Genomic DNA, 13,697 nt, shown 5'->3' on the forward strand with positions numbered 1-13,697 from the left:
TTTAAAGAATTATGCAGTTTCCCATGTGTGCTGGAAGGGCTCCCACTGATACATCTGGGACATTCTTGATAGAAGTGCTGTTGTAGGAGGAGAGTCATGTTAATCTGTGGTAGCCAAAAATCAGAAAGAATCTGGTAGCACCTTTTCCAACCAACCAATTTTATTAAGTGGGCGAGCTTCAGCTCACTTCATCAGATGAATAGAGTGGATAGAGTGATGTAGGATTTAAACAGAAGTGGGGGGGGGAAGATAGGTTAGGCAGATATAGATTAAATGTGAGACAGATTACAAGTACCTGATCAATTAACAGTTACAGTGTGTTCAAAACCCATTGTGTTTGTTGATATCTTGGGCAACTTAGTTGGAGTCAAATTGCCAGCTTGTTGAATTTTCTGACTTTGGTTGCTGCTGAACAAAATTAAAGTAACAAACGTGCAATGTATTTAAAAAGAAATTAAAATGGTGGATCATCAAGGATGGATCATCAAGAAGCCTCTGTTACATATGTTCTTTTCATATGCTAGGTATATTTGAGAATTGCAAATGTTTCTCCCTTTTTTTTAAAGGTGTCATTTTCAAGTTACCTTCACATGGAAAAAGAAAGCGTGTAACACCTAGTGGACTTTCCCTTCCACTACTAGTCAATTATACTATCCGAATGAGCAGCAAGATTTCCCAAACAACAAAAAGAATACGGGAAAAAATTTGGACAGTGGGACCACATAATTCAGCCTCACAAAGCCAAATCTACAGTCGAGCATTTGTCTACATCCAGGATAGCATTGATAGAGCAATAATTGAACTACAGACTGGGAAAAGTGCAGAAGAAATAGCTGTGCAAGTTCAGGCTACACCATATCCTTGTTATAATAAAGACATGTAAGTCTGTGATGGTAGGCTGGGTATCTAATATCTTAACAGGACAAAAAAAAAAAAAAATAGCTAAAGCTCCATTAATTATGTGAGGGTCCACTAACAGAATACATGTGGTTTGTTTTTAATCAAAACTTTATTATATCTGAACTTGCAAATTATGAGTGGGACTTCCAAACTGTGATGTGCAATCATGTGTGAGAAAGTTTATTCAAACAGCAGTTGGCTTGGATATAATGACACTCCTTAGCATAATCCAAATCGTGGACAATGAAATATTTTAACGCATTGAGCCTCTATTCAGTCATTCCATTCTTTTGTGATTTGCTTTATTATGTAATAGACTGCAATAACAAAAGATTTAAAAAATCTCAGAAAATATATTCTCACTCAAAAACTCCACCAATGGTTGACTTATTTCAGCTGAACCCTATAAATTAGATTGCTTTCTCTCTTAATTTTAACAATAAAATCATTTTTTTATTTCTCAGCTATGTGTTGCATCTTAAACAAGTATCAAATGATAGTTGGGATAAAGTTTGGTTTATGGTTTCCATTAACATTAATTGTAATAAATTATTTTTAGTCACAACTGTGTTTATAAAGTTAGGTCAATCAATGTAACCCCTGCTTAATTGCGTGAATTCTTGACAGATGGCCATCTAGCTTCTGCTTGACTGAGTACAACTCATCACCTCCTTTAATAATTGGCTTTACTGTCAAACGAATCTTTACTTTTATGATTTTTTTCCCCCTAACATTTAAGAGGAGTCTGCCTTCTTCTAACTTAATCCACTGTTACATGTCCTGCAGTTTGGGATGGCAGAGAGCGGGATATGGCATTCTTTTGTGAGGGACTCCTTCAGGTATTTGAAGTGTTATCATATGCCTCCTCATTTGTCTTTCATCTATCTAGTCATTATGTACTGAATAGGATGCTTTGCTTTGCATAGGATGAATAGGATGCTTTGCTTGCATATAGGAGAATATGTGTTGTTGCAAAACCCAATATATGGAATGGAATGATCTCCCTGTTATGATCAGGAAGGTTACAAGCGTGAAGTGATTCAGGCAAAAATGAAAGAGTGCTATTGCCTGGTCAGTTCCATGATTCCATCACTGCCAGCTATATGTAATAATCATTGATAGGAGATGGCTTTAATGTTTTTATTGATTGACTTCACTGTACAGTGCATTCAGAAAGTATTCAGACCCCCTTCACTTTTTTCAATTTTGTTATGTTGCAGCCTGAAACTACAATCGTTCACATTCATTTTTTATGGGGTAGTGAGTGTAGATTGATGAGGAAAAAAAATGAATTTGAACAATTGTAGTATCAGGCTGCAACATAACAATTGAAAAAAATGAAGGGGGTCTGAATACTTTCTGAATGCACTGTATGTTACTGTATTATATCATTGTAGTTTGATGGCTTCATTGTGCATTGTTCTGGGATCTTTAATGAAAGGAAAAGTTGTAAAGTGCTATGTGGGCATTAATATGTTGCTATTTTGAACATATAACTAGATATTGAATTTTAGGGAGAATATTGAAATATAGAACAACAGTTCCCAAACGTTGGCTTTTGTGGACCATCTTACATTAGCTATTTCTAAGAATTTAGTATGTTCACACATAAGCATATATCATCTGTAAAACACATTTATCTGTACTTAGCCTACCAGTGGGAAAAATATTATTTTTATTAAATACTTTCCCCACAGACCATAGTGCCTCAATAACTTCTCCCAACAAAGAAGTTCTTGTCTTTTTACAACTTTCATTCCATTCCAGTTGATTTATTTTGTTTGCATTAATTCCATCACTTATTATATGGAAGTATATTTGCAAAATACTGAGACTCTTCAAGTTGCTTTATTATGAAGCTGAAGTTTTAAACTCAGTTTTAGGCTCTGATCTTAATATAGACATGTAAACAAACTTCAAGAATTTTCACACTTAACATAAAGTAACAGTTTAGACTGAAACATTCTTTCTCAGTGAGTTCAGTAGGATTTGCTTCAGGATACAGTAATTCTGCGAAATCTTGTTGCCTACTCACACATAGTTCTTAACAGGAGCTCAGATGTGTTTTAACAATTCAGTTCCTCCCAGGCATTGTTTGTATGACTTTAATTTAGTTTAAATATTGCATGGCTTATAAAAAGTTGTTGGGGATTTTTGATTTGGATTGATTCACTTCTTTGATTTTTAGGGGGTGTGTGTAAAAATCAAATCAGTGATCAGGAGTGATGCAAGATGCAAATGGTTGTACATATAGTATTGTGCAATGTTTTGCAGTGCAGGGGTTCATATCTCTGTACCAATGTGACTGCAGATTGAGGGAAGATATGGGATATTGGTCAAAAAAGGCTGAAGTTGTATAGTGACCATTAAATTTAATGTAGTTTTCTATTTTACAGCAAAATATCTTTCTGTTCTTAAAATGATGAAGTACTTTTTAATTATAGGCTGTGTGTGAGAGAAAACATATTTTTACTGTTCAAAGGCTTTTATTTTGAAAATTATCTTAATTATAATTCACTAAGGGAAACTACTTTGCATTTACTTAAATAATTACTTTGCCTTTTACAGGTTTCTGACTAGTGTGACCTACTCTCTTCCATTTACATTAATGGCTGCTTGGACACTTTTCATTGCAGCTTTTGTGAAAAAGCTTGTTCAAGAAAAAGACCTGAGACTTTATGAGGTAGGCTGAAGGTTTGAATACTTGCCAAAACCTGCAACTGTACTTGCATATTAGTCCTGCAGAATTGGTCTATCTGGGTGTGGAAAGGATCTAGTCATAGTCTTTCTGGGCAGTAAAGCTCTGTCTTGACTTGTTCACAGAGATAATAAAAATCCAATCTTCTCTCCAAACAATACAAGCAAATTCACTGGGAATTGCTCTTAGAGGCATGGCTATGGAGTACATAATGTCCTGAGAACATTAAAGACTTTATTGCTTAGGTAGGCTGCTCATAGGGCTTCAGTGGGGGGCTAATAGAGTAAGCCTTCTGCAAATGCAGAGAGGCACATGTGTGAATAGTGTGCTGCTGGTTGATATCTAGGACCCTCAGGCTTCCTTTCTGAATGCTTCTTTGGTATGGGATACACATTTAACACATATCTTATCTGCAATGTGTGCTTTATTTATTACTTGGCTTACAGATTCCTCCAATCATAGTAGAGTCTGAGCAATGTATATACCTAATACAGCAGTCAAACAATATATAAGAATAACACCTAAAATACCCCAGGCACTGTTACCAAACAGTTCATGTACAAACATTTTTGCTGCAGAGAGGAACAAGATAATATAACAAGTTCAAAAGGCACAGAGAGAGAGAGAGAGAGAGAGAGAGAGAGAGAGATGGGTAGATCTTTTCAAAACCTTAGGAGCATGAGGACTGATCTAATCTCTGGGGGAATCTTGTTCCAGAGACTGGGGGAAGCAACAGAAGTCTATCCTCCATGGACCTAGCAGATGTCAGTCTGTAAGAGAGGGGACTTGTATGAAGCCCTCTCTTCCTGAGCTTAATGGATTGGCAGAAAGTACTAGGCACAGGCGGTTGTAAAGATACCCAGGTCCTAAGTGATGAAAGGAGACACCAGCACTCTGAATTCACCCGAAAGCAAACTGGTAACCAGTGCAGCTCTCAGAGCAGTTGTGTTATGTGGCTGAACTGATTCATGTGCATAACACCCTGAGCTACTGCATTCTGAACCAGCTGTAGCGTCTGAGTGGTCTTCAGAGGCAGCCCCATGTGGGGTCCACCAGAGTAGGGATTTTTTAAAACAAATAACCTAACCTCCTCCCAGTGAAGGATATTTTAGGTCATAATCTAGTATAAATATGATGGCATAAGGAGTGATCACAGCTTAAGCTTCATTCTCAGGATTTCTCATATTATTTTTGTATTACATGTAAGAGAGCTTGGTTCCACTGAGTACTCTGCACTGTAAATACAGCATGGAAAAAAGGTGGTTCTTAGATTTCCTGTACTTAAAGAAAACCAGAGCAAAGCACTTTTCACTACACTCTAGCATCGAAGTCCATTAAATCTTCTCAGATTAAGACAATCTACCAACTAACAATTAGTTATGAATGTTCACAATAGAGAAGAAAAAAAGCCCCCAAGGAAATTTAATTTGGCTGTATTTCAGAATGAGCTATGTGATTTGTTCAGTGGATTGGCTCCCACTAGAATCAGGGGTGTTTTTTTTCTGAGATAGGAGGTAAACTATTTGCTATTTAATTATTTGGCTGATTTTTTTTTTTTTTTTTTGGTACAGTTCATTGCAAGCTAGAGACTCCCACTTCTCTCACTGTTTATTAAAGTTTAGTGCAGGGAAGAGGACCTGCCAAGACAAATTGGCAGAATGATAACTAATGCATTACTCAGCAATCTCTATTGGGAGAGCAATCCAGTGATCTGCATATTCGATCCCTGGCCGTGTAAATCAGGCTCATGATAGGTGTTCTGGCTTGCTTCTTGGTCTGAGACTGCAAAAATAGGAACTGGGAATGCAAAGGATTTGATCCGCAGTTCATGAAGTGTGGGCTGTATTGGGTTGCCATTTGCATGTGACCTATAGATTGGCGTTTCCAAGTCTGTAGAAATGAAATTAATAATGCATGCTATTATCGACCCCTTCTGTTTTAGAAGAGAAGGCAATGAAATGTGTCTTAATAAGCCTGTATTTAAGGATTACAGCTGAAGTACAGATTATGTGTTTTACTCATTAAGAAGTTTTCATTTTTTTTTTCTTTTCCATAGTATATGAAGATGATGGGTGTAAATTCCAGCAGCCATTTCTTTGCTTGGTTCATTGAATGTACCATATTTCTCCTGCTTACTATCACATTTCTTATTTTTATCCTGAAGTTTGGGAATGTCCTTCCAAAAATAAATGTTGTGATTTTGTTCCTGTACCTTCTGGACTACAGCTTCTCCATTATAGCCATGTGCTACCTCATCAGTGTTTTCTTCAACAATACAAACATCGCTGCTTTGGTTGGGTGCCTGGTCTACATCCTGACCTTTTTCCCCTTCATTGTCCTACTAGTTGTTGAGAATCAGATGAGCTTCACCGTCAAGAGCCTACTGGTAAATCTGTCCTTGTATGCATTTTCTGGAAAAAGAGACATTCACAACTGGACTTTTGTGGGGGAAGCAATTTATAGTACCTATAGATCTGGGTTTGCTTTGCTTTGTTTTGCAACCACAGACAATAGTAGTATGAATATATAAAACTGTTTTTGCAGTATGTCAAGTGATGGCCCATCCAACTTAATATTATCTGTTTTAATTAGATGCAGTACTTCTCTGTTTGAGATGGAAATTGATGAGGACTTCTAAATTGTTCATTTGACTTCCCAAGTACTGAATCTGACAACACAAAACATACTTTCTGTGATGGTGCTTCTCCACCACAACTGTAATCCTTATTCACTGAGCACCTAATATAGAAATGTTTAAAAATTTATTTCACAGGCCAATAAAATAGGGGGGAGGGAGGGAGATAGATAGATAACTATTTTAAACCATATATATGGTTTAAATAAATATTTATTTTAAATATATATATATACAGTATGTATGTATGTATGTATGTATGTATGTATATATATACTAAAATAGCTTGCCTATTCACAAAATTGTTGTCTGACTAATAATAAAAAATTGAGAGGATATCATTCCCACCACTTCTATATGTTGAAGACTCCTCAGTGCTCTTCACTATCCAATTTTAACTTTGTCTCTTTTTCTGAGTAAGGGTGCCTTTCCCAACAAAACAGTGGGCTAGAGACCCAGAGACAACTTGGTACATAAAGATGAGACAATAAATTGGCAATAAAACCATCTATCTATCTATCTATCTATCTATCTATCTATCTATCTATCTATCTATCTATCTATCTATCATCTATCTTAAAAGTAAAAAGAAAGAAACATAGCATCAAATGGAAAGGGTAGTAATAATATATTACTAACAAAGTGCCCATGGCCATCAGGGCACAGTCTTGGATCCCTGCCAAACCCTCTCTCACACCTGATTTCTTAATATTGTTAGCTCCCGTCTCATCTTTATGTACCAAGTTGTCTCTGGGTCTCTAGCCCACTGTTTTGTTGGGAAAGGCACCCTTACTCAGAAAAAGAGACAAAGATAAAATTGGATAGTGAAGAGCACTGAGGAGTCTTCAACATATAGAAGTGGTGGAAATGATATCCTCTCAATTTTTTATTATTAGTCAGACAACAATTTTGTGAATAGGCAAGCTATTTTAGTTCTGAATAAGCTATTAAAAATCCTTCCAAAAATTGCTTACTCCAGTATAAATGTCTTCAGAAGGTTGATGTCTGTGACTGTTATCTACAGGGAAAATGAATATTATGCATCAGTTCTAAGTCAAGTTAAAATCTGATTTTCAACAAATGTTTATTTTCTAAACATATGGTATAATGATAGTGTGGTGAGTTTGAATTCATTAAGTCCTAGTTAATTCTGTGCTGGACTATGAACCTTACTAGGCAACTTAAAATAAGTCATTGCCTCTAATCCAGTTTCCTCAAGGATAGTTGTGAACATGTTTCTTGTTGGAAAGATGGGACTTAAATTAAAATCCATAACTATTAATAATGAGTTTGGATAATGAGTTTAAATAATCAGACCATCACAACCAGAGCCAAATGGACATGCCTTTCCTGTAGAAATAATTTTTTTTCTCCTTGTGTTCTATTACTACTATGTTTTCTATTATTCAAGACTGACTAAAATATGTTGTAAATTTCCACATGTTTGCAAATATTTCAATTAATTACCTTTCTTCCTGCTTTTCTTCCAGAGCCTGTTATCTCCAACTGCATTCAGCTATGCAAGCCAGTATATTGCCCGCTATGAAGAACAGGGCATTGGTATAAATATCTACGTATAATTTTTTATAAGACAAATCTCTTAATAGCCCAAATGAAATATGTTAATTTGCTAATGCAATAGTTATTCTGTGTATCCCTCCTCTCCTTTTTTATAGGTCTGCAGTGGGATAATATGCACGATTCACCAATGTCAGGGGATAACACTAATTTTAGCTGGATGTGCTGGCTAATTCTGATAGATTCTTTTATTTATTTCATTCTGGGCTGGTACATCAGGAATGTTTTTCCAGGTATGTAAAGTGATCTATTAAATCTACTGGATTTTGATGGATACCATCTGACAATTAAAAATGTAAAGTTAGGACAAATTATATTATAATAACCATGCTATCATTATTTCTGGGAATTCATTAAAAGCATCTTCTGCATAACATCATCTTCCTTCAAATGACATGTATCTATCAATATATATATATATATATATATATATATATATATATATATATATTTAAATACATACATGAATATATATATTTAATGAGAAAAGATTTTAATGGGAGTTTAAGGTAGGTATCATTGTGTTTAGTACATACAGAATAATGACTAGTGACAATGAAGAAATAGTTTTTGAAGCATTTCAAGAGTGACATAATATGAAGATATAAGGCCCCTCCAAACACACTGCATGTCACTGCTAGATTGGCTCTGGATAGTCAGTCCTCATGATAAGGAGTTGGTATTTTTCTCATTCTGTACTGATTTATCTGAAGTTGGTTTTGTTATGCTGGCTTTGGGTTGGGTTGGGTTGGGTTGGGTTCAAGGAAGATTTTGCTCTTCCTTGCTCAGAGGTTGCTGAAACTATCTGGGAAAGGAGAACAAGTAGTTTTAACAGCACATGTGACTTTACTCCTTCTGGTCATTTCCAAGAGTCCCTGAAAAAAATGAGCTGCTGTTCTCCATCCCACCCATCTCCCCACATGTAAGATTGTCTACTGCAACCTGGTTGCAAAAATGCCACCATGCTCTCCTTCTAGCTTCACAGTTAGCAGAGGCTTTTTAACAGAAACAGAAGGAATTAATTCTTCATAGCAGGGTGCTTCCTGTTGTAACAACTGCTATGTTCTCACAAAGGCATATTCAAATGGATTCTGCATTACACTGTTTCCTGCTCTATTTTCATAGATTTCATTTCAGATGAATTCAGGAATGCCTGCCTTCAATTTCACATACATATTTAGCAGCCAAGTGTTCAGTTGAAATAATCTGGCCTTCATTTTCTGGGGAGAGAACAGTATTCTCATACTTTGAGATGATGAAATCACACAAAACTCATCTATTACTTTCCTTGGGCCTGATACTGTTGAGATAGTATCAAAACGCTACTACAGAACTTTTCAAATCTCTCTCCTACTTTTTGTCACTATTCTCATTACAGGGAAGTATGGCATGGCAGCTCCATGGTATTTTCCACTCCTTCCATCTTACTGGACCGAGCGCTATGGTTATTTTCCATTGTTGAGTGAGAAGTTAAAAGGCTATCTTTTCACCAGTTTCTTCTTGAGAAAACAGCCCACTTTCTCTGAAAAGATGTGTATGTTTGCTAAACTTTTAAATGTAAAAAATATCTTTTGACAGATTGGATGAATGAAAATATAACTGTCTTAGACCGGAATGCAGCTAAAGTGAAATCAGTATAAACCACAAATTAATAGATAAAAGCAGTAGTAAAATAATAAGAAATCAATATATTCAAATTTTTAGAAATCTTGTCCTAAAATTCTACATAATTATTTCAGCCCTGGGGTTACAAGGCTTTTGCAAATGAATATGAAACTTTTGAAGTCTTTGTCTCTGAATAGATATTAAATGTAAAATTTATCTGGGTGGCCTGGAAAACTTATTTAATAAAGGCTGGATTAGCCTTTGCCAAGGATCAGGATAAAATTTTCCACATAGAATTGTTTCAGTTTCTCTTTACACAGGTAAAGCCTATGGGGTACGGTTACCAGATATCTGAATAGGCAAAGGAGGACACAGACAATTAGAAAAGAAGACAAATGGGGGGGAAAGAAGGACACCCTAACTGTTTACCTTTCTTGGCATCCGCTACAAAAATTACAGCAAAAAGCTGCAAAAAATGTAGTTAGGCCTACCTGTATATGAAATAACTTTTTCCAGCATCAGAAAGACTGGTTTTTCAATCACAATATTTTCCCTCATATCTTTAGTTTCAAGAACTTATGGCTAGTGATAATATAAAATCAACAACATGCTTTTCAAATTTCACCATAGAAATGTATGATGAGTCATGTGATCTACAGACTACAGTGATCATAGATTCGAAGGAGGCGGATTGAACCTGATTGCTGGAATCACAGAAATAAGTAATGTAAATCTAGGCTGTTGAGTCTGTCGACGGGCAAGGGAAAGAAAGAAGCAGACAATTTACAAGATCACAATATTGTACACAAAAATTTGACTACAGTTGTGAAAGCAGTCCATTTTTTAAAAAAGACAACAAAACACTCAAAAATCCAGACAGTATTTGATTTTAAGGTTATTCCTACCAGGTGGAAGACATCAGGGCAAAAAGGAGAACATGTCCTCCTTTTGCCAGACATCTGGTAACCCTACTCTTGAGGGACTGGGATAGCATAGTGTGTACCCTCTAAAAATGGTGAGGGGAGACCATTCTAGAGAGCACTCTAGAAATTGACCATTGGTACTTGGGATAGATTTGTGTGTGTGCCTATGTGCCTTCGAGGTAGTTTTTTGACTCCTGGCGACTGCCTGGACTAGTCCCTGCAGTTTTCTTGGCAAGATTTCGGAAGTGGCTTGTCATTTCCTACTTCCTAGGGCTGAGAGAGAGTGACTGGCCCAAGGTTACCCAGCTGGCTTTGTGCCTAAGGCAGGACTAGAACTCACAGTCTCCCATTTTCTAGCCTGATACCTTAACCACTGCATCAAACTGGCTCTCTTGGAAGAGATGAGTAAAAATAAATAGGCTGCTGGATTCCCCAGTGGGTCTACAGATCTCTGTAATTTGACTTGTTATTCTGTGACTCTGTATGCTAGATCCACTTTGATTACTTCTTATGCCCTGTCACAACCTAATAATAGTAATTACTTTGATGATAGGCTGTGGGAGAGCTGATTAATTAACTGTAGAACAGCCTTCTTTGACAATGCATGATTTCTGTGGATGATGGGGTCTTGTTTTAAGAAAAGGAGATTTGGCACAACTCAAAATACTTACATCAAAGCATTATGAGATGGAAAAATAAACTTTAAGGGCAAATTGAAATCCTCATTCTACAAAACAGTTTGTATTTACCATAAGATTGCCTCTATTTGTACATTTCCTACTTTAAAAACACATTGGCTAATCCTCATCAGGAAATGTAAAGGTCAATTTAGAACTGATTCCTGATTCGGGGGGAAGATATCACAGACATTTGGAAGGGCAATTGTTTATATTTAAGTTTTTGTATGTAACTATATCCTTTTGTGGTTAAAAAGCTCTTGAATGTGCTGTTGTTAAAGCCAGAATTGCTCTAGTATGCATATTAATTTATTTAAAATCTCTACATACTGTCCGTTGGCTGTGTATAATGCTGTTGTGCATCAGAATTTAGTAAAAGGCCAAGTAAAAAAGGTTTAGGAGGAAATATTCTTTTTTAGAAAGAAGAAAGAGAAAGGGAGAAGAATGGATGACAGGACAGAAAATTAAAAGGTGTTTCAGTGATCCATGGGGATAACTCTCTTGTTTTGAGTTTGCTGCACAGATTTTTCCTTGCTCAGAATCTCTTGAAATCCTGAACAGTTCTTGCACAGTGCAACAGATTCTGACAGGCAAGCAAGCGGGAAGGAAAAAGGCACAGCAAAAGCAAAACAAGACCATGATCCTTTCAACTTGAGTTTATCAGAGAAAGGCTGGAATCAAAAGCTAGACCTGGTTCTAACTTCAAACGTGGTTCAAAAATAGCGTTCCCCCTCCCTGCCACTCCAATCTACACAGGGGAGGAAATGACAACAGGGAAAGGAGAGTTGAAAGAGGCCATTCCTGGGGTATGCTCATCAATAGAGGCATGGCTCTCACTTGGACATGCTAATTTAACTTAACTACAGGCAAAAATCAATGTAAATTATTTCAGTTCAGTTCAGTCAGTCAGAGACCTGAACAGTATATACACGGCTTCTTGCACTTTCAAAATCTCTGTGAATTCTGACCAGACATTTCAAACAGAGTCCCTGAATTGAATCAAGCAGAGGAGAGAGATGTGGACAGAGGGAAGATGCTATATGGAGTTCTTTACAAATTTGGCATCTTCTGTTTCTTTAGATGGCCACAGTGCTTTGCCTTCTAACCTTGAACCTGAACCCACTCATCTCAAAGTGGGAGTTTCTCTCCATGGAATAACAAAGATTTATGAATCCAAAGCTGCTGTTCAGAATCTCAACCTGAACTTTTATGAAGGAAATATCACCTCATTGCTGGGTCATAATGGAGCTGGAAAAACTACTACAATGTAAGTTACTTTTGAAGAAAAATGGCTGAGAATGGCTAAAATAGTTTATTGACACAACATGATGTAATCTTTCTTTATTTCTGTTATCTGCCAGGCTGGGACCCAGTACATTCCCCTGAGCTCAGGGGATCTTTTTGCTTTCAGAGCTGGGTTGAGGATGCTGGAAAACAACCATTTTTCCCCTTTATCTCTGAATTCTGTAACCCGATGTTTTCAATCTCCATGTTGAGAGTCGTTTTGAAGACTGATTGAAGCTTTTGGCCTTATTTCTGGACTTTCCTAATTCCTCCCCCATCCCTGGAGAATTCAGAAGAAAGGTTTTTGGGCCATTTTGGATGAAAGTTTTGGTATAGTGTGTATATCGGTCTTTTCCAACTGCTTTTGTATCACCAAAGCCGGGGAGAGCAGCTTTCCAATTTGCTGGGTCCAAAACTGCCCCATTCCAGTAGATGGCCATTCGAGGCAGCCAGATTATCCCAGGCCTGGGGTTCTGCTCTCATGCTATTACTGGCAGTGGATGAATTATGATTACAAAGAATTACTGGCAGTCTCAGCTTCACCCTGATCCCACTTAGAATTAGTCTGCTTTTCCCATCTTTCAGTGTCTATGCTATAGTGACTGCTAAACTGCGACAGAATAAAATGTTGGTAATTTTTCTCAAATTTTCTTCCCTCTCTCCCACATAGATCTATACTGACAGGTTTGTTTCCTGCTTCATCTGGCACTATATTTGTTTATGGCAAAGATATCAGATATGACCAGGATTTCATCAGGAAAAATATGGGAATTTGCATGCAGCACAACGTATTATTTAATTACCTCACCACAAAGGAGCACCTGCTTTTATATGGCTATATCAAGGTACCCCACTGGAACAAAGAAGAGTTACAGGAAGAAGTAGAACGGTATGTCATAGTTCCTTTAACAGCAGACAACACTCTTCCTTTTATGTTTGTTACATGTTATCCTTTTGCAAAAATTGTGTAATGGTATAATTAGTAGCACTAAATACACTTCCATGTGGAAAATAAATGTTCTGTTGGTCATGTACATTTATATTGGTGTCTTTAAAATATCTACCTTTAATCTGTGGATTGCTCAGCTCTTAATATTTTGGGGAATCCAAGAACCATAATAGATTGGACTAGTATTTTCATGGGGGTTTCTCTAGGCTTCAGAGAATTTGACATTTTTTCTCTTTGTTTTTTAACAACATGCATTTTATGGCTTCTGCTATGGTTTGCATGAGTTTTCTACCTTAGAATGGCAGGAAACGGCTCTCAGTTTTCAGTAACTGTAGCTGGAGGGAGTTCTCAAGCAGAGTAAAATGGGTGCAGGGCTGTATATAGGCCTGGGGCTTCATGTTCCCCATCTCCGCCCTAGCTTAGTTTATCACTGAGGACTGAATTTGAG

At 36.8% G+C, this 13,697-nt stretch overlaps 1 protein-coding gene across 1 annotated transcript in view; it reads left to right on the forward strand.

Annotated features, from left to right (window-relative positions):
- ABCA12 (ATP binding cassette subfamily A member 12) overlaps positions 1-13,697 on the forward strand; it is a 128,442-nt gene that overhangs the window by 68,512 nt on the left and 46,233 nt on the right. The window contains exons 23-30 of the mRNA XM_088135812.1: positions 567-879; positions 3,469-3,583; positions 5,655-5,984; positions 7,724-7,793; positions 7,910-8,044; positions 9,190-9,345; positions 12,097-12,283; positions 12,971-13,189. Coding sequence (XP_087991938.1) covers positions 567-879; positions 3,469-3,583; positions 5,655-5,984; positions 7,724-7,793; positions 7,910-8,044; positions 9,190-9,345; positions 12,097-12,283; positions 12,971-13,189 — 1,525 coding nt within the window. The remainder of the gene's footprint in view (positions 1-566; positions 880-3,468; positions 3,584-5,654; positions 5,985-7,723; positions 7,794-7,909; positions 8,045-9,189; positions 9,346-12,096; positions 12,284-12,970; positions 13,190-13,697) is intronic.

The sequence above is a fragment of the Python bivittatus genome, unplaced genomic scaffold, assembly GCF_059951505.1.
Source record: "Python bivittatus isolate LINGU-HERP-01145 unplaced genomic scaffold, Pbiv_v1 ctg000200_np1212, whole genome shotgun sequence".
In the NCBI taxonomy this organism is placed as follows: Eukaryota; Metazoa; Chordata; class Lepidosauria; order Squamata; family Pythonidae; genus Python; species Python bivittatus.